Raw genomic sequence first — 26,106 nt, 5'->3', positions numbered from 1 at the left:
GCTGCAGAGCGCACTGAGCAGGGGCGTTCTGTGGGCAGCCCGAGCCCGTGGACACTGGGGCAGACGGAGGTGCCCGAGAGCAGCGTGCAGCAGGAACTGTGCTGGCATGCCTGCACACAGCCAGCCAAATCAGTTAAGCAGGAATTCTCTGGAGAGAAGGAAGACTAAGAAGAGAGCACCAAAACTGCAAAAATAGGAGTAGCTGGAGGCAGGAATATGTTTTGAGCATACCAGCATCTAGCTGCAGACATGCATGCTGGTCCCTTTTCTTACACACTGTGGGACATGGTCCATGGCTAGCCAGACAAAACCAGGAAAGACTGGGAAACCCTCCATGATCTCCAGGTAGTGTTAGAGAACAGGTCTCACCAGGAAGCCCCCTGCTGCAGAATGAGTCTGAGGCAGTGCAGGGAGAGAAACATTTGCTCTGTCTCTTCTCCTTCTGCAATCCTTCCTCCATCTTGCACCAGTTTCTTCAAACCCTGCTGCTTTTGAAAGGGCTTCACACCCTTGACAGAACTGCAGCATTCGGCTTTTGCTCAGAGAAAAGACAGAGCGGGTGCATCCACCGTTCTGGTTGGTATGGGCCCTGCAGCTCAGCCTTCTCTGTCCCACGACCCAAAGCGCGTTGGGTGGCTGCAAGGCTGGCTCCGCACTAACACACCACAGAGTTCAAGGGTGCCTGCCGCAACAGGCGCACGCTGCGTCATAGGGCTGAGGAGCTGCAGCTCCTTGCTCAGGCCCATCTCAGGGCAGGAGGAAGGAGGTCGGGACACTGCCTGCTGGGGAGGGAAGGTGTCCTGTTGAGCCAGCCCCAGGCAGCTCTGCCCTGCAGCATCCTGCTCTACTGGCTGCTAAGCAAAATGTAATTTGTCTGCAGCATTCATTACTGTCCCATGAGTACGGTAACTGACCCCAAGATGACAGATGGTTAAACTTGTTAATGTTTTTTTCGTATAAAAGTAGACGCTTACTTATGTCCTTACCACAGAGGAAGGTCAATTTATCTAATCAGAATGACTTTTTTTAAGTTACTTACAGTGTTTTTTATTTTTCAAAAACTAATTATGTTTTTTCTTCAAGAGGCTTTTGAAACCAGACACCCAACTGTAGACCAAAACTTACCAGCCCTAGTTATACACAAAGCATCACATTAGTAAAAACAAGTCACCCAGTCAGTCCACCGTTATGAGAATACAAGCTGTTTTTACACAGTTCCTGAATTAACCTGTGTTAGTCGTAAAGCACATTACCATGCGTGCCAAGACCTGGAGGTATAGTTTTCTGGCTAACAACTTCACAGCGTTGGTGTTTCTGCAATCAGGAGTAACAATTCTCTTCCTCCATCAGGGCAAGATCCATGAAAGCAGCACTTAAACAGTTAGGGCACATCTGGGTCTTTGCTCCCATTTAATCCAATTCTTACTTCATTTGTCATTAGTAAAGAACCCAAATTGTTACTTGTAAAAAACTGAGCATATGCAACAAAAAATGGTAGCACAAAAGTCATAGTTTGGAAAGAAATGTCATCAGCTATTGCTTCTTTGTTAGGCTTAATAGTTAAACACATAACGATGCCTCCAGCAGGATTCATACTCTTTTACCTAAGTCATAAAAATAATCTCTGCAATTCGAAGTCAGTAAAACTCCATGATCAACAATTCAGTTTTCTTTTCTGAATGTTATGTGGAAGCAGGAGTCCAGGTCATCCCTCCCTTTGCCTCTCCTCCCTTGTTGAAGGGAGTAGTAATAAGCATACAAACAGTGTTATTTCCGACTGTGTTATTTGACAAAAACCCTGTTGTCCTACAGCCTCTCAAATGCAAGATGTTACTGAGCAGTCCTGCTGACAACTCAGGCATGTGCCTTGAAAGCCACAGCATTCCCTACCCGTACAGGGACTGTGACCTGCCATGGGAATGCTTTGGTGTATTCCCATCCTGCTGTCGGGTAGCAAACCAGCCCACTGATGTGACCGAGCACAAAGGCAAGCGGACCCTCTTCACGCTGAGAAGGAGACTCCCGACAGAAGCTCACTTGGCACTTACTGTAACACAGTTATAGCATCTTCATCTTCATTTCAGGTTTTTTGTTTTCCTTCCCACTATGTAGATTAACAGCTGAGAGAAGCAGTTGTCAAAAAGCTGGCCCTAGTAAGGTAACCAGACATGTAACGTACCGAAGACCAACTTCTAGAAGATAACCATTGGTACTTAACCACCTTAGGGAGTAAAAAGCAGTGTGAAGAGCTCTCCTGCTTCTCTCTGGCTCAGGTAGAAACAAATACCCATCTAGAGTAGGCTGCATCTGTACTGCAGCTTCCTACGATCTAGCCTGAACGCTGTTGTAGTCCCATGACAAAGGACATCGTTCCTCATTGAGCGTGTGTGAGTGCAGGCCCTGTCAAGTTCCAAAATCTACTGACAGCCATTTTGGATACTGAAAAAATATCCCACCAACAACGCCGCCTAAGCATGCCCATGATGAATATACATGTCCTTTTTCACACATTCATGCATTGGTAACATCTACTGCAGAGCTCTGTCCTGTTATAAAAGCAGCAGTGTTAGTCATTGCAGTAGGGTTAGTTTATACAGGATTCTGTTTTATATAATTAATGGAGGTGAAACTTACTGGCATATCTCGGCTGCAGCCCCATGCAAGCAAGCAGAAAGCAAAAATATTTAAAATGGAAGAGAGGAACTGGCTAGCAGGCAGCTACACTCACCCTTTTGTACAGCCTATGGTCCACCAGGGGGCTTCAGATTGCAAAACAATACCAAAGAGCTATTAGCACACACATGGCAATAACCGTACCTTACCAAGAGCTTCATTTCGGGGAGGAGGAGACAACACTTCCGCTTGCCTGGAGAGAAAGAACCCTTCCCATTCCTGCCTACTGGACTCCTCCTCTTTACCAGGGAAGAGCAAGTGCTGTGTTTAGATGTTTTGGGGCAGGAAGTAATAAGCAAGTAAAATAAACCCAATACTGTCATCCCCGTGGCATTTGTAGCCGCATCCTGCCTTCCCTTGCAGCGATCATCTGTTTTCTATCTCATTCCAAATGCTACTCCATAAAAAACACTGCAGATCATAATCACAGCCTAGCAATGGTGTAGCTACCTCTCAGAAGAGTAAAAGTTTCCTAAGAATCGGAGAAAGAATAGGAAATAGGAAATAGGAGGTTACCTTCCCAGTGAACGCTGACTGTATGGACCATACATGGATTCAGCTCAGCAAACCCAAACCCACTCCGGAGCCCTTGGATTTCCTTGTAGCTCCAGATGTGTCATATCTGGGGATCACTAAGTAGGTGGAGTCTTTCCAAAACTATTAAACATGCAAACCCTTGATTCTGCCTCACACAGGACAGTGCCAGGAGACAGCTCAACTCACAGTAGATGTAATGGCCAAGTTTTAGGTTGAAAGTTAGTCAAGTGCCAGCCAACAGGTCTGGCCACCACAGGAAGATGGGCGAAGCTCTTCTGGGAGGCCAGGAAGTTTCTGTTTCTCATTCTCAACAAACAACACTTCTGTGACAAGTCATGTTGATACCATGTTATGGCTAATGCATGTTTTTCACCAGATTTTTGACAATATGAAAACAGATGGATAAATACGCATTTTCTTTTTTTCAAAGTTGAAAGGAAACGATACATGTCTGACCATCAGAATGACTGCTGCTGATGAATGACCACTTTTGTCTCCATGACACCTGACAATATTCAGCTACTAGAGCTCCAATATCTTCTCTAGGAATACATTCAACCAAAACTTACATTTCTTTTCTGATTTTCATCAACATCTACACATCCATTACTGAGAGAGCTCCAACCGCATAACCTCTCTCATTAACTCTCTCAAAACATCTGAAATACTGTCTGAGCAGGCAAAAAGCTTAAGTTCAAACATGCCTATGCACCCTGGATGCTCAAGCTGATAGGAATTATGTTTGTGCTACTGAGCCTTTGCGCCAAAAAGCTAATAAGCAAAGTAGGACAAGAAGACCATTTAAATTGTTCTGAATGCCAGCAGAGAAAGAGTTCTCATAATTGGCTTAAAGCAGACTTTGATCAATTTAAAATAGGAAAAAAACAACCAACCTTATGGTTGCCTGGGGAAAGCCTGAGTAAATCTTGCCTAAAGGCTACAGAATAAGGTCTTATTAAGAGTCTTTCATTTGCCCAGCTTGTGGACAAAAACCTAGGTTAAACGGTTTCATTTTTTTTAAGGTTGAATTTCTGAACTTTAAGAATTTACTCTCTTTTCACTTAGCTCACTATCCTTACAACAGACTGCAAGTGGCTTTTACAGCCTCCTCCCCCACCTCTATCAGCTGACAGAAATCTGCTACAAGAGCCTGTTTCTTTGATGTTCCTGTGCATGCTCTCTTTTCTCTCACTCCCTCAGATTTTCCAAAAATATCTATCATTTCTGTCCTTTGTACTGACAAAGCACTGTGGTTTAACAAGTGGCTCCACAGGGCCATTTTTATGCTACAGGAATTAAATAACATTAAATGTTAGTTGTTACGGCTTGCCCCTGGATGTTCAAGAGCTTGGACGGCTGAAATATTTCTTTATGGAGCCTGGGGCTTTCTTAATTTCTTGTTTATAGCAGCAGTGTGCTAATTCTGAGCATTTCAAGACAAGTCCGTGATGGGATTCCAACAAGCAGTACTCCTGAAACAGTGTGTGGGACTGTTAGCCTAAGTAGCAGTCACATCATCATCGGGTGCATCCTGTGTGAGCGTTACACAGGACGCACAGTCGACTGAATGGATATAATTAGGAGGCTTATACAGAGGTGGTTTTAACAGAAGTGGTTTTTAACTTACTTAACATCCTAAGTTTTATTACTCTATCCTTAGAAAGAGGTAAGCAAGAAAAAAGTCAAGCAGTGAGGAATAAATGTAATTATTAAGACACAGAAAAGAAAATTCAGAAAGCTTGAAGAAGAGCAGATGAAAAGGGAGCAATTCCCTCATCTTCCAGCTGGTACCCCAGTGTACATGCACCATGAACAGGGCAGCTCAGACAGGGGGCTGCAGAGCCCAGCCTGGGAAGGAACGAATGCGGGTGGTCTTGCCAGGATATGGCTGGGCTGGGGAAAGTGCGCGGATCTCCCCTCGGGGCAGGGCGCGAGGAAGCAAACGGGTTGGTCTGAGTCAGCTGAGATGCTGAAGCAAGCGAAGCTCTGTTTTAATAAGTAGATCTGTATCATTTCCAGTATTATACTTTTCCTTTGCAGTTGTTTACACAAGCAAAAGACTTCAATCTGTTTGTCTTCAAAATCCTGTGTGGTAATAAAGCTCTAAGAACCTGAATTGTGTGTCATTCTTCACTGAGTGCAAACAAGCAGAGGGACCAGACCTCTCTGTATGGTACCAGCAGCCAGGAGAGTTCGAGGGTCTGTGAGATACTCCCGCAGTGGGATCCCAGGATCACAGATGCAGCCTAAGCGCACAGAGCACAAAGTGTTTTGCAAAATGTCTTCCCTCGCAACTGCTTGCTAGACCTTTTTTGGCAAGCAGGAGGAATATGGGGAAAGAGGCCCAAACTTGCACGTTTCTAAGCAGTTCTGTAAATCTAGTAGGCTGGTAAATTTATGTCTTTTTTTAAGCAGATTCTAAATGCTGGTTTTGTCATTTTGGTAAGCCTTGCTTTTATTTTTAGCACTTGCCAATGCCAGAATGCTCTTGGTTAAAATTTGTGTCAATTATTAATATTAGTTACACTAACACAGTTTTAAACCCTTATGATTGCTTGGAGAAAATATATGACCACAAATGTGTGAATGTTTTTGTTTCAGAAGGAAAAGAAAGGTAGTTCTGAAACACAGTTAGCATCTTCAGTGGAGATAAGATACTTTTTCCCTTTGTTGCATCCTAGCCAAGAACCACGGATGAATTCCTAAGTAACCACAACCGCTAACAAAGTGCCTACGGACGCAGACAGGTCTGCACTGTTGCAGAAATTCAAGTACCACGCAGTGTGACACAAGCCAGAGAGAGCCAACTGACAACAGGTCCCACCCTCCCGCTTCTTCTTTTTATTTCCTGTCTATAAATACCCAAGACCTAAACCTGTCTCCCAGAGATGCACAGCAGCAGCGACCACACTGCTGAAGAGAGAGGAGATTGACTACAGGCAAAGGGAAGGGTCTTTGCCTGCAAACTTCAGTGATGCAAATGAGTAGGGTCTCACTCTACAAAGGAAACAGGAGACGCTGAGAAAGAGGAAGGCAAAGAGCTGAAGGCAAGAAAAACTGCTGGATTCATGGGTAATTTAAGCCCTGAAGAGTCTAGGTTACTCGACAGCTGGACACTTTAACTAAGCGTGGTTGAAGTGCATGGCACATCCTGGACATTGGTGGGAAACCCAGTGATACAGCTAGTCATGAGGCATTCTCACGTGTGCGAGGGCTTGTGTGCAAGAGTTGGCTCGAAGAGCCTCTGGCAGGCTGACCCTGGAGCCTCCACAGATGGAAACGGGCACATGACTTCCCCAGGGACTGCCTGGATCTCAAGCAGGTCTGAGAGGATACAGAAGTTCCGAGCCTCCGCCTGCTTCAGCGGGACATGCTGCACAACAAACACAACAAAACAAACCTTTTGGTCTCTTCCACATGCCCTGCTGAGAGCAAGAAGCCACTTGTGCTTCTTCATGAACAACTGTGGCTGTTTCAAGTGCATTTGGAATTGGCCTGGAAACTATAAAGCCCTCTTTCTTGTCCACACGTTACTTCCCACTGAACCTGCAGGTAAGATGTTCTTCCACAACATGAGCCACACTGACCTCCTGCAAACTGCAGCTTTGAAATCCTACAGAAAGGACTGAGTCTGTTTCTAAAATCAAGTTTATCACATGCCTCTCTGCCTCTCAGAGCTCTCCTTGTTGAAACATCACTGGGCTGAATTAGACATGCTTCAAAATGCATGAGGTCTGACCAGCTTCTGAGTGGATGAAATGCATGTGTGGTGAGAATGGAGGGAGCAGAGTCAGAAACATCTGAATTCACTTTGGTCTAGGCAAAGTTCCAGTTTGCAACCTCATCATATAAGGGATCCTTTCATTGAAAAATCAAAACAAACGCCCTGCATGTAGCAGAGTACTGGTATGGTAGCGCTAGGTGCCACATGCGAGCACTTTGGCAAGCCTGCACAGGTTCCCACACTGGCAGGAGATGATTCATCTTCATGTCTGTGTCTGTACTCCCAGCTTACTGAGGTATGTGTGGAGTGGCTGACGTGAACTAACTTGTCTGTTGCTCTATTGGCACATTCCACCTATCCACATTAAAAAGAACCTGTATTTGATGAGAGTTTACCAAACAATCCTGTGACCAAACTAAAGGCATTTCCAGCATACACCAGATGTGGTCGCATTTTGCACTTTCCCACACACCATGAATGCTTTGTGCAGCGCTCACAAGCTGTAGCTATGGTTCAGTAAGCTTTTTTTCAGACTTCCTCAAGTCCAATTTTTAAAGTTATGTGCCTTGCTTTGCTCAAAGTTTCCTTATTCTGTGTCTGCCCAACACAACCTGGGCTGCTTTACCATATCAGCAATGGAGCTGAACATGATTCTCTTTCCACAACAGTCCTAAGTTAGAGATTTTATTTTTTGTCAGTACATCTTGGAAGCAGCTGGGCTTTGTTATTTGATTAAAAGATCTGTAGTGAGCTGATTCTATTATCCTTTACATTGCACTCATTGCTGACACACTTGAATATTGTCGCATTGCTCTAATGAAGGGCAGATACCAAAAGATAGTGTCATACCTGTGGCGGCAGCGTCGTAAAAACCGCATAATCTTGCGAGCAGCTTGATCCTGCTTCTTGGTAAGCAGACTGCTTCTAAACACAATAAAACCCAACACTGAAGTGTAGGCAAAACTGGGGAGAATAATACTAAATGCAAGAATAATTATCCTATGAACCACTGTCCTTTTCCCATTGTCCTTTGTCTGTAAATTACAGCACAGCCCTGATGAGTGTAAAAACAATATATAAAGATCCTGGTAACATCTAACATCCCAACAGCTCACCTGAGTTTCTGTTGTACAATGGTGGCTGCCCGACGGTTTTGCCTCCTCTTCCCACATTCTTTGTAGCTGCGATAATACTGCTGGATCAGCATCGCGGCTCGTCGGCTCTGCTGGAATTTTTTCTGCTCATAATAACTTCGGAATTTGCTCTGGATAAGAATGGCAGCTTGCGTCATCTTTTTATAAAGTGCATACTACAAGAGAAACAAAGAGAAGCTGAGGCATTCCAATAAAACCAGCAAGAAGCAGGTTCCTACAGTGAAAGACTCTTGTGCCACTAGGACATGATGAGAAGCAAATGAGTATCTACTTGCTGATTGGGAACTGTATGAGAAAAAGGTGACAGCAAACTGGAACAACTGTGAGATTAGGTGCAGAACCTAGTCTGCATCCAGAAAGCAACTACCCATTTTGCTGCCCCTGGAATAGTTTGACTGGATTGGTTTTATTTAATACCTAGCTAGCAGAGGCTCTACATGGACATAATGACCAGATCCAGCTGTACTATACTTATGAACAACTTTGGAACAACTGGAGTGGGTCCTGAGCCACGTTTACACTGCTTCATATTTGTACTGCAGTGGGTCTGCACTGGAGATAAACCAATTGACTATACTTAGAGGAGCTGTTTGTTTCCCTCGCACACAGGTCTTGTTACAAAGTACAGGATGCTCATTTCTATGCAGCCATTGTTTGTGAAGACTCATAACAACAGCAGTAAAGTACGCCCAACTAAGTGACAATAAGGACAAAGCAGTGTGAATGACTATTCCATAATGCTAACAAATTAACTAAAACCAAAATACACTTTTTAATGTCTTCCTTTAAAAGTATCTTTTAAACAAATTACTTTAAGAACCAAATTTGCTGTTCACAAGTGTATTCCACTTTCCTAGGACAATTAACTTTAAAACAGCTCATTTCTTGTTTCCATGCCATAGCACAATACTGCAAAAGTTTTGATTGCTCAAATATATCCATTTAAATCCAAGCATTTCAAATGGAATAACATATGATTCTAACTTAAAAACCCACAAAACCAAAATGAAACAAAACCCCAAACCCACAACAGTTAATTAAGCAAGTCTAATATTGAGCCTAAGTCATAGGCAAAACTAAATCGCATTAGAAGTCTGTAACAAGCATCCACTGAACTTGCAAATTTGCATGAGCAGTCACACACATCCAAAATTCCCTCTAGCACTGTATTATTTCTAGCCCCATGATTCCAAATAAAGCAGGCACAAACCCTTAAAAAGAAAATCTTCTTTATTCTACATCCTTTTCCTTTTAAAGCACACAAGTAGATGGCCGCTTAACAAAAACCATATGCATTCATGCATATTTTAAGAAGTCCTTTTTAAGATAGATGTAGAATAACGTATAGAAATTGCACTCAACCTCTGAACTAACACTATGACAGAGGTTTTCAGTGTTTACTGATCTTATTTGCAAAGTTTTAACACTTTCAAAACTTATGTGTCTGTTGTTCCTGGATATTTGATCAGCTATGGCTTCTGATCACTTTATCAGACAGATGAGACGCAGAAATAGCAGGCACTGCTCTGTATAGGGTAATGTCCTAACATATCTCAATGGAGTTTTCCTGTCTATTGGGAAAAAACCCAAAAAGCAAACACTCCCCCCCACAATCACCCCAAAGCAAAATCCCCTCCAATATCATCACAGACCACCATTTACCAAATTTCACTTTTTGGAATTGAAGCAGTCATTAGGTGCAGTTATATTTTGCCATTACTCATTTCCTTTTTTTTTTTGTTGTTTTCATTTCTTTTTTCTTTTTAATTAAATGGATCAGATTGTGGTTTTAAATTAGCTCTTTTAAATAAGTCCACTGGCGGGCTGGTCATGGTTTTCCTTCCAATTTTTAGCCCAGATGGGACTTCTGTGGCTGAGTTACAAACCCCTGAATAGAAGGGTTCAAATACAAAACCGTGATGTGAGCTATGACTGTTCAAATCTAGTCATAAGCCTGTGCTGATCTCAGCAATACAGTAACATAATAGAGGAATAAGACATGTGAAAGAGAAAACAGCAGTCACTGGACAGACTAGACCCCAATATGTTTGCATTCAACTCTAAGACCCACTTAGCTGATTAGCTGCTCCCTCTTCTTCTCTTTTTTCCTCCAGCTGGGAAAAGGATAAACGGAGGTCACCTAACCTCCATGAAGTCATAAGCCTCAGCTAGTACAGCGGCCCCGGAAAGCTCAGCTCACTTGTGCTGATAGAACCGTACTTTGACTGATACCAAACCATGCTGCAGGAGGAAGGCGTGGATGGAAAATTACCCTGAGGACATGCTCTCTACAGGAAGAGCATGCCTTGCCTCCTGGGTAGCTCTGAGAGCAGCTCAGCTGATTCTAGTACCTGATGAGAGCAAGATGTTGCACAGCTGGGAAATCCATCTTTACAGTAGAAAATTATTGGCCATGAATGATTTAAGACTGGCATCAACAGTTGTGCCTCCAGTATGAGCAGCAACATACATGAGATGGTGGTCTTAGGAATTCAGGGCACAGGTATTTCAAAGATGAATGTTCAAAATACTTTGGCAGGCAGGCAGAATGCAGAAGACATTGGCTGCATGGGTGGGATAAAAGTTCTCCTGTGCCTCCCGAATGCCAAGGCAAAGATCACCGGGTGACAGTTAATCAGCAGCAACAAAGACAAGCTTGTCCTCCAGAAACTGGCTTCAAAACCTTCCCCGCACCTCAGCCCATCACTGCTTATAGGAGTACCTGTGGAAGCAGGAGACTTCTTTTTATCTCTTTTTTTTTTTTTTTCTTCAGTTGTACTACTATGTTAATACGCTGTGGCACAGCAGCCCCTACGTATCTCCCATAAGGTTTGGTTTGTCACTGATTCCTCAACCATAGGTATTTATTAGTGGATACTATTAAAACATTCTCTAAATGCCAGGTTCTCCTGGTTTATACTGAATGTGAAAGTTAGTGACCCACAGGGAATTGTTTCCAAAATAGTGTTTGTATTTGTATTACCTTCAAGGCTATCCAAGTAAGCTTAGGGAGAAACAGAAAAATACAGTTAACGTTAGTTCTGCAAATAAAGAATGAAAAAATAAAAAAACCAAACCATCTTCTTTCAAAAAGAAGCAATTCCAGGATCCAAGACAAAGCAGTTTGTCAAGCAGTTTTTGAAGGGAATTAAGCTTCCCTATTACAGGAAGCATCACTCCAGAATGACAGCCATGTGACAGGTTGAATATGAATCATGATGCAGTCACCTAACACTAGAAAGGCTTCCCAAATAAATGTTTTTGAAGGTTGTAAAAGAGCACAGGCATCTTGCCTTTCACTTTACATAACATGCCATCAGGCGTCAGACAGCTTGAGTCTGGCAGGGTATAGTGAAAAGAGGGATGTGGGCTTTAGCCAATCCCTGCCCCCCCCCCCCCCCCCCCCAAACCCCAAACAAAAAAACCAAAACCCAAAAAGGAAAAAGTATCTTCTTTTTCTGGGGTTGAGAACTCAGCCTAAAAGCATGTCTCCAACTAGAGTTTGGAGAACAGTCTCAGCCCTGGAACAACTTGCATCAAGCTAAAACACATCACTTCCCATAGTTTAAAAGTTTAGTATGTGCAAAATAAAACAACCGATTTTTCATCTTCACCTTTATCAAAGGCAAAAACAACTTCAATTTCACAATGAAATTTGGCAAGCAACTAGTCAGAGAATAGTCTCACCAGGCTATAGCATGCATAAAGGCCAATATGGAATATATCATTGCCCTCTATCTCATAGCAAAAATGCAGGTTATAATCACAAACAAAATCCTTTCAAGGATTCCCTCCAAAATTAAGATTCACGACACAAATTTTCCTTCCTTTTCAATTTTGCCTGAGCAGGGTATTTCGCTACTGCACGCTGAAAAGCATACCAGAGGAATAGTGGGATAATCCCCATTACAAAGGGCTGTGTTCATGGCACTTAAGTGTGTTTCATAAAAGTTCACTTCCTTGATTACCTGTTTGTATTTTCGGTAGCAACGCTGAATAACAGCAGCAGCCACCTCTTGCTGTTCCCGGAGAGGACGACCCTGTGTGGAGAAGGAAAGAAGCAGTAAGTAGTCAGAACGCACCAGAAAACAGGACAGATGACGTTAAGTGGCTCACAGCAGCTTGCAGGGTACCTACTTCTAAATCCCTCTGATCAGTGCTACCTGGTCTGATTCAGGTCTAGGCATTTCCTGGAGATACCTCTACCGTCAATTCCAGTAAGGGACAATCCCTCAAAACTGATCTTTACACCAAGCAGGCAGCTAACCAGAACATCTAGAGTATATTTTGAGGATATGCTTTGGGAGTGCTGTTCCGGCACGGAAGGCATGCTGTGGCATGGGATACTGTCTCCAGAATGGTAGTTGCTAGGTAAACATCAACAAGCAAATGCTAGAAGCATTGAAAAGGTTATGACAGAAACTGTATTTTTGTCCCAGGAGTGGGTATTACCCACATTTTGTTTTGTAACAAATTATACTCTCTCACACCTAACAAGGAAGACATTGGACGTTCTGGCCACATACCTTATATTTCCTGAACACTGTCTGGACGAGTTTGGCAGCTTCATAGAGTTCTCTCTGCTCATGATCAGATAGAGTTAACTGTGCAAACTCATTTTCTACCTTCTCGCTGGTGGATGCACTCAGAAATTCAGACCAGTCTGCTGCCGAGGGAAGGCTGGGTTTCTCAAAAGCTATTTCACTGATTGGTGAGCCTGCAGGGCTCAAGCTGGTGTTCGAAGAAGGGGTCAGGGGTTCACTATACAGATTTCTGAAACACAAATCACAGTAGGAATTAATGGCTCACAAAGCACCTCAGCTGGCATCACAGATAAGGACTACAACATTTCTCAGTTCAAGGCAGAAGCTCATGCTCCCCTCCCTCTCTCCAACCAACATCCCACATTCCTGAGCCTGCCCGTACCGCATTGCACAGACTTCGCACTGGAAGAGAAGTCATAGGTCAGACCTTGCGGCCACTTTCCCCTCCTGCCTCCTGCTGCATGCACTCCCATTCTTCCATGAATTTGTAGCTGGGCTGGCAACGATATGTTTGACCACGAGTGTGGCTGCGCTTGGAACACCACCATTGAGTCCCACTGAGAAATAGCATCTGCAGGCTAAAGAATCGATGCATACTGCCCAGCATTCAGACCACTCAAACCCAGAACAACTTCACAGCTCTTACTGACCTTATCTGTGCAGCACTTGGCAGATGATCGACATCAGCAAGGTAACTGGCCAGCCAGCTCATTGTGGTGCTCATGGCAGCACTGTCCATTCTCTCCACCAGCGATGACTCCATCGGCACAAAATTCTCCCGCTTGATCCTGTCAGGCGTAGCTTCAATAATGTGCTCTGCAAGTGTCATCATGTTCACCTAGGAAGGTGGAGAGGAGAGCAAACTTTTGCTGCCTGGTAGCAGGAGCCTTGTGCTTGCATGTTACAGCCCTGCTTTAGACAGACTGCCCCATTTTCCCCAAACTTGTGGTAGCTGGAATCTACTGTTTGTCTCGGCATTGGAGAGAAATTCATTAACCGAAGCTCATTTGCTTTTCTGTCTGTTCTGACAAAGCACTGCAGGGTTTCATATTCCACAGACCTATTTTTCATTGAGCGTACGGGGAGCCTAAGAGATCTGGTGAAAGGTTGATGTCATTGGACCTTTGCTGTATGCTACCGACAGCTGTCACTACTATCTTGTTGCCAAAGGAAAAGCGATCCTGCCACTATTTCGCCAAGATGTGCAGTAGAGCATGACAGGACAATAAAGGCACATCAAGAGAAGTTAAAACACTCGGGACCATAGCTTTGTCAGGAATCCTTCTGAACCATATCCCCCCCGCCCGCCAAGGTTCACAGGAATTTTTAATACAGAGAACAGAAAACAGTTCTTGTTTTGCAAAAATCTGCTTCATCTGTGTTACACCAGCAAGATGAGAATATGTAGAGGTGGCAAGGCAGTGCATGTAGGCTGCGCTCCTGTTACTCTTTTCGCTCGAAGACCAAACACAGTATCTTTCCCCCAGTGACTACTTCTCATCTGTCTGTCCTTTGGCTGTATTTTTATTTCCTCTATTCCATACCTGGTGGGATTTTTCCTTCCCCAAACCCACTCTCTCCCCCCTTCTTCACTGTTACCTCCTTGCCCTTTAAAGTGCAGCGGCTTGGCCTGCAACCACAGCACTGCCTCTCTCAGGTCACCTTGTCTTTGCAGGGACTGCTTCCAAGTTCCCGAAGGACTATGGGGCCACCTTAGTCTCATTTACTGATGTGACCAGGAGGCTCTGCTTTTTTCCTTTTTCCTTGCAAGACTGCGAACAGTTTTGTGCATTCTGTACACTGTTGAAGCATACACCAGTGCGTGACCCTAAATGCTAACCATTAGCCTTTACGTCCGGGTTGAAAGGATACCTTTAACCAGAAGGCTGAAGGTATCCTTCTGGTTTGAAACCGGAAGAAAGTACACATTGACCGTATGACCATCTCCTTTCACAAAGCACAACTCAGAGAAGTTTCTCACAGTTAGGCTCCTTTGTGCAGCCACCATGTTCTCTGAGACTGCTGACCTTGGTGCTACGTGTATGTTTACCTGCAAGTCATCCATGTGGTGTAAGCAGTCCTCATCCCCTGCATTGTCCCTATAGGACAAGAGCTCTGCATCCACCATCTCCCTGTCAGCCATCATCAGCACGTTCATCTGCTCTCGCTGGCGTAGCCGATGGGCTACAGTGTCCTTCCCCAGTGCAGCCCCCTTCTGGCTCCCCGCCACCTGCACTGCTGACACACCAATATAAATGTCTTTTGGGTTCCATTTGATGCCTGCTTGGCTGCCAGAGCCCCGGTATCCAGTAACTTCTGGGATGTGCTGGGAGAGCTCCCGGCCATAGTCCCTTATCCCTTCACTGGGGCTGATTGTCTCAGTGGTGGATTGCTTGGAGCTGGAGTTCTGCTTCCTGATGCTTGGCTGTTCCAGGCTCAGCGCAGTGGAAAGCAGCTTCTCTTGCCGGGCTTGAAAATATTCAGGGCTCAGCTTATGTTTTTTGGGTGCAGGGTAATCTTTCTGAGTCTCACTACTGTAGTAACTGGAAGGTTCTGATCTTGGTCGTCTCAGCTCTGGAAACAAACAGATCAACGGTCAAAACAAAACATGCAACCCACAATCGCTGTAGGAACTGCAGCAGCTTCTGCCACAGAGCTGCGGGTGGAAGTTCGTGCTATGCTCTAGGACACCTGACAATATGTGCAAAGGGAGTAACTATCCCAGGGAGGATACTACCTCAACCACTCTTAAGATAACACGCATCTTTCTAAAGCAGGTATTCACTCCCCTTCCCGATACTTATGCAAGTGCATGGAGCACATGATAGAGATCCCACAAGAGAATAATTAAGCATGGACAGCAGGGCTACAGATGGCATCTGCCGCCCAGGTGAGCTCCTTGTCCCCAGGTTTTCACATGTCAAATGTCAGCAAAGCAGTGCATGCCCTCAGGGCTGTTTTACCTGTGTTTGTACTGGAAATCACAGTGACCCCCTTCTGAGGCTCCTGAGAGGCAATAAGCTCACTGTGCCACTGGGACACCCAGTTCTCTGTGTTGGAGTCTGTGCTCGAGGGGCACTGGATCCTGGGGTTTTGCCCAAGCTGAGTTTGGTCATCTCGCTGTAGCTGCTCCAAGCACTCCGCCAACTTCACGTGGCCCCGAGACCGGGCAATGGCCAGTGGCAGTCTCCCAAGAGAGTCAGGAATAGAGATGGCGCGACGGTCCCACTTGTACAGCACAACAGCTGCATCCATGTGGCCCAGGGCGCATGCCCACATCTAAAAAAGAAAGACAATTGACCCATTGGGTGACCCACCTTCTCCTTCCTCTCTTGCTAGCACAGGGGAGTCTGGTCCCCAGCTCACAGAAAAATGACTCTGATAAGCAAAACCATAACATGCTTGAACTCCAGCAACTAGCTTTTATAAATGTCTTATCCTGATGGAAGGCCATTACAGAGGATTAGATGCATGCTATTCTCTCCTGTGACAGAGAAATCTTCATCTGCCAAATGAAGCTGACAGTTTGACAGTTTCTTATTTAGTAACAAACATTTTTTTGGGTTTGGCTTTTTTTTTTTTTTTTGACACTGGCATCACTGCAGAGAGAGAACAGCCTCATATGCAAAGGAATCTCTGAGACCAGAAACACACAGACAGGACTAAAGGTTGGGAACAATAAAATCAACACTCTGCTGTTGTAAACTGGCACTTCTGGTTCCACCTGCTTTGGCTTTTTGCTTGTCTAAGTTCTCAGTCGCGATTTCATGATTCCAATGACCAAGATATTGAAATGAAATGTCCTGGTTTCAGTTGAGATAGAGTTAATTTTCTTTATAGTGGCTGGTATGGGGCTATGTTTTGGATTTGTGCTGAAGACAGTGTTGATAATACAGAGATGTTTTAGTTGTTGCTGCACTACTCAAGGACTTCTCAGCTTCCCGTGCTCTGCCAGGTGCAGAAGAAGCTGGGAGGGGACACAGCTAGGATAGTTGATCCAAACTGACCAAAGGGCTATTCCATACCACATGACATCACGCTCAGTATATAAAGCTGGGGAAGAAGAAGGAAGGGGGGACATTTGGAGTGATGGCGTTTGTCTTCCCAAGTAACCATTATGTGGGATAGAGCCCTGCTTTCCTGGAGATGGCTGAACACCTGCCTGCCCATGGGAAGTGGTGAATGAATTCCTTGCTTTGCTTTGCTTGTGTGCGCGGCTTTTGCTTTACCTATTAAACTGTTTTTATCTCAACCCTCAAGTTTTCTTACTTTTGCTCTTCCGATTCTCTCCCCCATCCCACCGAGGGGGAGTGAGTGAGCAGCTGCGTGGTGCTTAGTTGCCGGCTGGGGCTAAACCACGACACTTTACAATCTCTACAGTAAGTCAGTCAAAGAGAACAACTTGAAAGAAGGCATGTAAAGCCCTTTCCCCAGCACGACAGTGGAGACTAGATTTTGGGTAAGACACAAACCAGATCCTGTCTGTCCCCTTTCCTCACGTTACTCAATCACAAGGTTTTTTCTGCGTGGTCCCTCTCAACAAAATGCCAGGAAGCTGATAGCGCTGTGTCTTACCATTTACACAGCAAGGACACACACGAAACATCTACTCTTCAGAGTGTGAAACACATTAGGAAAATAACACATCAGGAAGAACTCCAGAGGGTCCTTAGACTCTCTCGGAAGTTTCAGTCTCTGCTCTTACCAGAGGAGTGCAGGAGAAATGATCCACATTCAAAGGGTCAACTTCCAGCTCCAGATCAATGCTGTCTGCATGTTTGGTGCTGCAGAGGAAACAACAGAACAAATTACGCTCTGTAGCCATGTAAGGATCGTTGCCTAAATGCACAGCTTTACCCAATGCACCATACCACAAAGAAGTGGCCATGCATATGCCCATGACACACATATTTACTACAGATTGTGCCCCCACCAGAGCCTTTAAGAGCATGATACATCCAGTAATTGGACTCGCTCTCTCAAGAGACAGGTCCCGTCAGATCAGGGCACAGGAACAAGTTCAGGGACTTGACTGTTTGTAAGGGACAACCAGAAATCTGGACCAAGCAGAGCTTACATATGCTTCTGCCATGCCTGTATTGACACCCAAGAGTCCAACGGGCTGGGTCTTACCGCCATTTGATGAGGGTCTGGATCAGTGTAGCATAGCCCTGGGCAGCAGCTAGGTGGAGCAGTGTCATTCCTCGGAAAGTCTTTGAATGGATCAAGTGTTTGGACTTTGCCCAGCAAGCACGACTCATCATCTTCTCGCACACCACCACCACGCGGCTCTCAAAGCAGCTGCCCAGTGTCCCAGTCCCAGAAACGCACTGAAACACCACACACATCCCAGTTTAACCACTGAGGGGAGCGGCAACCTGCCCTGAGCAGGCAGCCTTCTGCTTCTAGAAGTACCCAGACAGTGGCAAATGCGAGTGAAAGCCAACTGCTGTTAAATACACCCACAAATCAGGCTTGTTGTTTAGGAAAAACTATAATCCTCCCCCCCCCCCAACAAACTCTGGTAAGAAAGCATAAAGTTGCCATGTCTGGACACAGTGGGGCTCGTACCTGCGCCTGCGTTCCTCCGTTCCCACTCCCATTGCTCCCGCCTCCTACTCCTTGTTTGTGCTGCTGGGAGCCTGTCATTTCAGCCATTCTCCTCTCCATCTGCTCAAGTCGCTCCAATATTGACATCCTGAACTGGTTATCTAGGTTGGAGAAAGCCAGAATAAGGATATTCTCATGGAAAGAAAGCTCAGGTTTTGGCAGCCTACTGCAGGAAGCCACAAGCAACTATCCTGGAAGTCACACACAACTATCCTGGAAGTCACACTCACACAGGAGATTTGCTCTGCTTGCCAATGTACAGGGACACTTGCCCTGCAGGATCCTAGCTCTTCAAGTTCCTGCAGCATCCCTTTGAGTGCAATTCCAGAGAACTTCCTTACAGAAAACAGACAGAAAAAGGAAAAACGCAGGCAGAAGATGGATCCCTTCCTTTGTGATTCTAGCTATATCCACACAATGAAGGACTGGGGTAATGCAACTTCTTTCAAAACACAAGTAAACCCTAAGCAAATATAACCATTCACACAGCATTTCAGTAGGATTGTATCTGTCAAAATACTCTCCGTTTTAGAGTCAATCCCCCTACTTTACAAGAGTCCTGAATTCAGCTTGGCTTGCCTCCTGAAACCATGCAATAATGGTACCTGGAGGAAAAAAGACTTCTCTGCTTCTTTCTGTGCTTAGCAAAAGGAGCCTTTAAAAAGGCACTTGCTCCTTCCCCGACAGGCTCCCTTTCTTCAAAAACAGCTTCAGTGAAGTGCCAGAAACAGAACCACCAGAAATCACAGAGTATGAGCACTGACAATCCAGTCACACCATTCTGAAAAGCAGTACAACTCTTGAGCCCTCTGGTCTCTGCAGAAGTCTGAAGGCTTTATTAGGTTTTTTTCTCCTCCTTGCATTGTAACCTAGCACTATGATACAGCTACTAAGGCTTGAATGGTGGAGCAGGGAGATTTAGATAGGTTAATAGGACACTGCTAAACCTGATGCTGTAGAGATCAATCTTTACTCAAGCAATCTTTTTGTGTTTAGGGCCAGAGCTTCATGCAGCTCATGTGAAGCTGGGCAGATTAATTTTGTGGATAGGGATCATTTAATGAATCTTGCTATCATGCTAACGGTGTATATAATAAACTGTGGGGAAAAGACAACCCTCATCCTGTTTGGTTTCATGCATCCATGGTGATGATGTGGCGGTGCAGAGCACCGATAACCCCAGAACAAAGCCCACTGACAGTGATAGGAATCTGTGCATCAAAATGAACAAGCTCTGATCAGGTTTTAAAAGAGAAAGTCTTCTCTGAGTTACCTGGTTACGTGTAGAGTCCTGCCTGGAAGGTTGCAGGAGTACTTGTATACTACGCCCTGCAAGGCACAACTCTCACTGGAGGGTGAGAGATACGGATCTCTCAGCTGTACTGCACTGAAGACGGTATTGCAGACCATGGATAAGAGACAGCCTAGGTCCACTGGCTAAAGACATCCCCCTCTCTGGTTTGACAGCAGACAAGAGCCCCGCTCCCTCCCGGCTCCAACGGGTCGTAGTGCAGCATCCCACCCTGTAATGCAGCATCCCACCCTGGTTGCTCAAAAGCCAGGGACAAAGGAGAGTGGCCAGCACCTCCCCTCTAACATCATTTCGGAGGTGAGCTCATGACAGTCTTTTCTCACCTAGTTCAAAACACTATTACTTATTATTAGTGCCTTATTAATAAATTCAGTTGTCCTGTCAATTGCAAAGCCTCTGGGAAAGTGACTGAGGAAATATTCATGACGCAGATGCGGCCTCAGGGCCCTGTCTCAGAACTGCGGTCAGCACACAGCAGCAATGCGAGTCGTGTTTTCCCAGCAAGTCTTTGTTCCGGGAGTGCTGCAGTGTGCTGCAGTGCAGTCCATGTCGCTGTCTCCTCCTTCCCCATTGCCAGGCGGAGCACGTATGCTGCAGAGCCTGACAGAGACCTGACACCGCTGAGCCATCCCCTCTCACCGCAGCCCTGTGCCAAACAGAGCTACTACAACTCGGGCACCAGGAAAAGGGGCCTCGTTTGCCACGCAAGTTAACAGCTCCGTTCTGCACATTTAATGCCGCTCTCTCTAGCTGCGTGGCCAGCACTTGCACTTTATTAGAGCTAAGAGTTGCAACACACACCAGGTATCGTATCTGAGCCTTCAACCTTGTATAGGCAAAAGTAGCATCTTTTTAAAAGAAGAAATTTGGTTTGAACCGGTGTTACAGTACAACAAGCCCAGGGCTGCAACATACTGGGGATTTGCTCCTACCCATTTAGCTGTCAAAAGAAAATAATTATTCTGTACAGCCAGAAACAGATAGAGAAAATGATTCCAGTGAGATGTGGAAGTACACTGTACAGATTACTACCCTCCCCCCCCTTTTTTCTTCCAAGCTGAAGCCACTGTGGAACAGAAATGGAGGGCCTCATATTTGCGTCCATTTTCCAGGCTCTTCTCTCTAGGCTCTGTGACCTCTAATGAGTGAAGCCTCCACCTTTCCTGATACCAAGCTAATGACACCGAGCATTTCCTGGCACTTTTTGTCAGAGGACTGAAATTACTAAAGGGACATCTGTCACCACCACTGTCCCCAGATGGGAACACTAAAACAAAGAAAGAAAAGCAGGGAACTTTTCTTAGGAAACAGAATTTGGAACAGCATCTAGTGCTCCCACGTATTCCTATTCAGACACCTGGACAGTGTTCCCAGGAAGTATTTAGGGCAGGACTACCTGATTTTAGGTAGCAGAGGGTATCTGCTTGACTTTATGATGTCTGTCCTTCAGACTCCTAACTCATCACAGTCTTAAACCTGTAACCTTCAGCATCTTACCGAGACAACAGTGTTTTTCACAGATGGTGGCAAATCGCTGCTCAGTCTACAGGCAGGTCAGAAATATGCCGCTATTAGTAAAATGGGAAGTGGAAACAAACATTCTGGAGCTCCAGCACAGAGTGAAGGGAGCCCTTTCCACGTCTAGCAGAGACTGCCGGCATTTATCCAGCAGCAGGGTGCACCCTCGGATCAGAAAGCTCCAGGCAGCAAATAAGGTTAAATGGGGCGGTCGTGCAAGGAAAGCATGTCTATGCTGCCCATTTTCCAGGTGATTAAACTTGTTACCTAAAATTATTTATGTATAGTGTTTCCAGAATAAATTCCGTGGTATCAAGTACACTAAGACATCCCCTTCAAAAGTGACTGGTTACTTGAAGTGCGTACACTGCACTAGTCTACAAAAAAAAAAGATTTAAAAAAGGGGGGGGGGGGGGGGGGGGGAGCGACAGAGCAAGAACAGGAAAGGGAAGACAGCAACTAGCTATGCTGCAAGAGTTGGTACGCTCTCAACAAAACAGAAGAAGGACACCTAAGCACAGAGGAACAGCCAAAGGGAAGGACACCTTCCTCCGAGGTTCCCCCTGGACTCAGCAATGAGACGGATGGCTCCTCTTCTTCCAAACGGAGGCCATGGATTAATGCCATTTGGACCACGGTCAGCACAGTTCACACACTGCTAATGAGCCAACAGATGCCTTGCCCGGGCTGCAGTGACCACACGTCACTGTGTGGAAGATCCCCAGGTCATTCAACCCCCTAAACTGCACATTTCCTTCCTTGCTTGCTTGGAGCAGAGCCAGGGAACCTGCTTGCTTTCAGTCAGGCTTCCAAAAGTACACCACATACAAATACTGATTTCTACGCTCTCCTCTTGGCGCACTCTTACAGCATCTCTCAGGCTCATTTTAAAAATCAACTATCCACAGGCGGGTGAACTTCCGAACTATTTTACCAGGCTGCACTAGTCCTACCCCATTAAAATTAAGTTACAAAGAATAAAGATGATCTTGTACCTTGAAAACTTAGATTTTGCAGGGGCCTAATTAAAGGGTAAGTCTTTTAAGTGACCTCCTAGGAATCAATATTCTGTAAGTCTCAAGTTTGCCGGTTTGTATCAAAACATTATCACTTCTGTATTCTCAGCAATAGGACTTGGCCAGCTTCATCCCTAAGGACAACAACATCATGTTGAAAATAAAAGTACAACTTATGCCACAGAAACTGGCATGGAAACATCTTCTTCCCTTTATATAGTCCTGGGTTCAAGAGGGTCAAAAACAAAGTCAGCTTTACATACCACATGAGTTGTATGCAATAGACCCGGTTTATCTTTAAAACTGATGTCTCTGTATCCATGTTAGCAGCCTATATAGAAGGATGACTGCTCCAGCTGTGTAAAACTTAGAGGAACTGGACAGAAAGAAAACCTCTCACATTTTGGGAAGCACAGGGTTGCTTTTGTGTGTGCGTGTGTTATGTACCAAACATAACTGAGGTCTGAAACAAGACCCTCCAGCTCAAAAATAAAGGTACCGGAGGCACCACAACACATTCTTTAGGCTAAGTACCATGCTTCATCACAAAAGAAAACCATGTTTTCTGGTAAACATGACAAAACCTGACCCAGTCCTGCTGACTCTCTAATGCATTTTCCTGTGAAAACCCTAATTGCCAGAAAAGCACTGTCAGCAAAGCCCAAACACCACAAACAGGATGAAAACGAAGCGCAAAGAAAACAAACAAACAAACAAAGCTGTCTGAAGCTATGCAATTTGCAATTTACCTTGCAACAATTAAGACATGGGGTATAAGAGCCATAGGGCTGAACGTTACAGGTATCACTGAGAAGTTCAAGACCCTTTATCCCTTATTATTTCTTACTTTGCTAGTCACACTCTTTTCTGTCTTGCTCACTTCAGGGGTCTGTGTAGAGCCATCTGCTTAGCAGGCAATGAAGTTACAGGAACACAGGTTCCACATTCTTGTCTTTTATATGCGACAGAGGATCCCATGACAAGTATCTGTCTCGCAGTGCACTGAAGACAAAAGCTCAACAGCATGTAAATCAAGTTGTCAAAATAAGCTTTTCTCCTGCTACATTATACAGGAAATCTAAACAGCTCCAGCCCAACACAAGGAGATGTCTTGTGGGAAGGGAAGCACCCTAACTCTTTCCAAAGGCAGCAAGATGCACATGGATATAAGCATATCCACATATTTAAGGTTTTACCCAAGGACTCTGCTTTTGATGATCAAATTTCAGATTTTTTTGTGAGCCAAAAAATTGGACTTGCAAATTTTCCCATTTCTTGAGTTTTTCCATTACATATAAATCTGAAGAAACGTTACAATATTCTTTAAGAAACCACAGAGAAGGTTTCTGAAGCTGTTCTTCAAGGCTGCCTCCACGAAGGTGATGAAAACGACTGCATTTCTATACCTCTGAGACACCTCATAAATTCACAGAAAACATTCTGAACATTGTATCTTTTCTGGAAATTATTACTCTTCAAATTTAACAATAGAAATGTAACTTCAAAATTATTTCTCACCATTACTCCTTAGCATAAGAGGAAGAGGTGGTGGCTTTAGGCCCTAGGGGCCCATTTTGTGAACAGACCAAGCCCCGGCAAGGCAGGACAGCCTGGTCTCACAGAGCTTTTCCACCAGCAGCTGCTTTCATCTGACGGGAGCTCTGAAGCTTTCGGGATATGATGGAGCCACAGGCATCCACTCGCTAGTGCTTCCCTCCTCTTGCTCTGCACCTTCTGTGAAACTCCGCAAGCCCCAAGTGCACCCCTGGTCACATGTTAATTTAGGGATCTGTTCTGCCACACACAAACCCATTTTCGCTTCTGCTGTCAGCCCTTCATAGGGGAGTGAGAAGCTACCCCACAGATTCAAAATCAAGCTTAGCAACACTATTCACTGTGGTATTTATTTGCAGGGTCCAGTCCTCCTAAGAAAACCAGTTGTTCCAGTGTCATGTCAGGGCTGGGCTGCTCCACAGCACCGGCAGCCCCAAGGGAGCCTGACTGTCCCAGCAGGGAGGGACTGGAAAGAGCTGCTTGGTCAGGTTTTGGCCCATACTAAGAAATTGGTTTGAATCTCATACTCATTTCCCTAAAACATGAACCAGCATTTGAGTGCAGAACGAGCTTCTGTTTGTACTCAGAGGGAGCCTGCTACTAATTACAGTAATGATAGCAAGCTATGGACAAAACATTTCTAAAGATGCAAAACTATGCTGCTACAAGTCTTTTTTAAGGATGTAAGGTTATTTACATCAGTTAGCATTTTGCAGAGCTACAGTGTGTACACTTGGCACGCTTACACCCAGTACACAAGCTTTCACCTGACACCTGCTTGTGACAGCTCCTGACTGCATGTACCCCATATTAAAAGGGTAGCTGAAACACAGCACCTGCAAATGTTGTACAAGTTTTTTCCATGCAAGAAGGCGACAGGGTTGCTACCAGACACGTTTGTGATTATACATAGAGTGGGACAATTCCTGCAGAACTACCAAAAGACACTCCACCACTCCCTCATTCAGCCATGTCATCCCACCAGCAGGAGACAAGACACTTCAGACTTTAATAAGGGTGGAGTCCCCACCCTAAATGGTATAGAAAATCAAGGACCAAATCTGGGGGAAATGCCTGGGCTGCAGAGCTTAGTTACATGTGCAATGCTTCAGCTGCCCCCCTGCGATAGCCCACTCCTCTGCATGGCCCTCCCCCTTGTCTAACCCAAAGACCTCTTCCAAAGACACTGTATTATTTCTCTTTTTGACCTATGCAAGCAGCGTTCCCGATGGGTTGGCACCGACTCAAACCTCTGCCTCCTGCTCATGCTGTATTACAAAATGTAGTAAAGCCACATGTTAGCAGACATCGAGTCTCAGATCTTGCACTTTTTTTGTGCGGTACCTAAAACACCACTACGGTCCAGGTGCGGAGCTAAGAGGACACCAACATACAGCAGCAAGTGACAAGACCTCCTTTGCTTGACAAGCCAAGTTAGCATAGAGGGCTGCTTTTCTAATCTCTGCACACTGCTTTACTGGACAAGTAAAGATCCAAAAGGATCTCCTCTTTCATCCTTTGCCAACCAAGCTTCAACCAGCAAGAAACTGTCTGTACCACTCATGACACGGCAGTGCAGCCAGAACTATTACAGAGGAAATACTGCTTTGCACTGATGAAAAATAAATCGGCAGTTCCTAGCAGTGAGCAGTGTCTATGCCACTTGCTCTTTTTCACACTCTCACCTGGAGGTCTGGGTTTTTTTGCCATGCTGCACAACCTAAATGACAGACAGTATCTGACGGGAAGAACTAAAGGATGAGGGTGCACGATCTCCTGCACATTCCGCTGTAGCAGTATCTGCCCAGGATATAATTATTTCTCCACAGACTTCTAACCACTGAACTAATGGTGCTGTGCGAGATCTGCATCTGCACGTGTTCCCAAGTACTGTGCTTAAATACTCAGGAGGTAAGAAGCCACTGTGAGGGCACGGGCTTCTCAGCATGTGCAGTTTCTTTAATGGCAGTTTCTGTATTACAATATCCACTGTACAAACACACGCAGACTGAATTTAACAAGTGCGATAGCTGAGCACTGTAAAAAAACATGCAGCGCAAAGACATTTTTCTGGTTTGCAGAGCAAGTCAGACACACCATATTCTCTCATCCAGTGCAAGCTGTGGGGGGGGATGGAAGCAGCCTAAGGACACATCGCTTCCCTGAGTGCCACTGCTCTGTTCCCATTTTACAAATAATCTGTCATGTGCCTATAAAACCTTGCTTCAGTTCTTCTACACGGTAAAAATCCTGAACACCTTCCATGTCGCAGTATCAATTTGATCTGGTTTAGTACTTATTTCTGAGGTGTCGTCATTGCAGGAACACGTACTTCTGAAATGAAGCTGTGGTAGCATCCTCCACGCCTCTTACAAATAGCTCTGTTTAGCAGTAAGCTATTACAGGTCATGGTCTCTACCAGCAAATGAAAACACTTAAAATTTTTACTTAATACGCTAAGACA

The 26,106-nt window shown here is 45.0% G+C and overlaps 1 protein-coding gene across 8 annotated transcripts in view; it reads right to left on the bottom strand.

The window, feature by feature from the left end:
* Positions 1-26,106, bottom strand: part of CAMTA1 (calmodulin binding transcription activator 1) — a 330,409-nt gene that overhangs the window by 9,731 nt on the left and 294,572 nt on the right. For 3 of the 8 annotated variants that reach the window (XM_075520672.1, XM_075520679.1, XM_075520678.1), the window contains 10 exons: positions 18,204-18,343; positions 17,766-17,962; positions 17,338-17,416; positions 15,596-15,911; positions 14,683-15,206; positions 13,283-13,470; positions 12,615-12,861; positions 12,057-12,128; positions 8,050-8,243; positions 7,784-7,858 (listed from right to left, as the gene is read on the bottom strand). In XM_075520672.1, the coding sequence (XP_075376787.1) occupies positions 7,784-7,858; positions 8,050-8,243; positions 12,057-12,128; positions 12,615-12,861; positions 13,283-13,470; positions 14,683-15,206; positions 15,596-15,911; positions 17,338-17,416; positions 17,766-17,962; positions 18,204-18,343 (2,032 nt within the window). Of the gene's footprint in view, positions 1-2,029; positions 2,048-2,728; positions 2,760-6,333; positions 6,584-7,783; positions 7,859-8,049; positions 8,244-12,056; positions 12,129-12,614; positions 12,862-13,282; positions 13,471-14,682; positions 15,207-15,595; positions 15,912-17,337; positions 17,417-17,765; positions 17,963-18,203; positions 18,344-26,106 lie in introns of those variants that run through there. The other 5 variants (XM_075520674.1, XM_075520680.1, XM_075520673.1 and 2 more) reach the window with 5 other exon arrangements.

Source organism: Mycteria americana, chromosome 18, assembly GCF_035582795.1.
Source record: "Mycteria americana isolate JAX WOST 10 ecotype Jacksonville Zoo and Gardens chromosome 18, USCA_MyAme_1.0, whole genome shotgun sequence".
NCBI lineage: Eukaryota > Metazoa > Chordata > Aves > Ciconiiformes > Ciconiidae > Mycteria > Mycteria americana.
The sequence above is the reverse complement of the archived record's forward strand: the minus strand, read 5'-3'. Positions and strand labels throughout refer to the sequence as shown.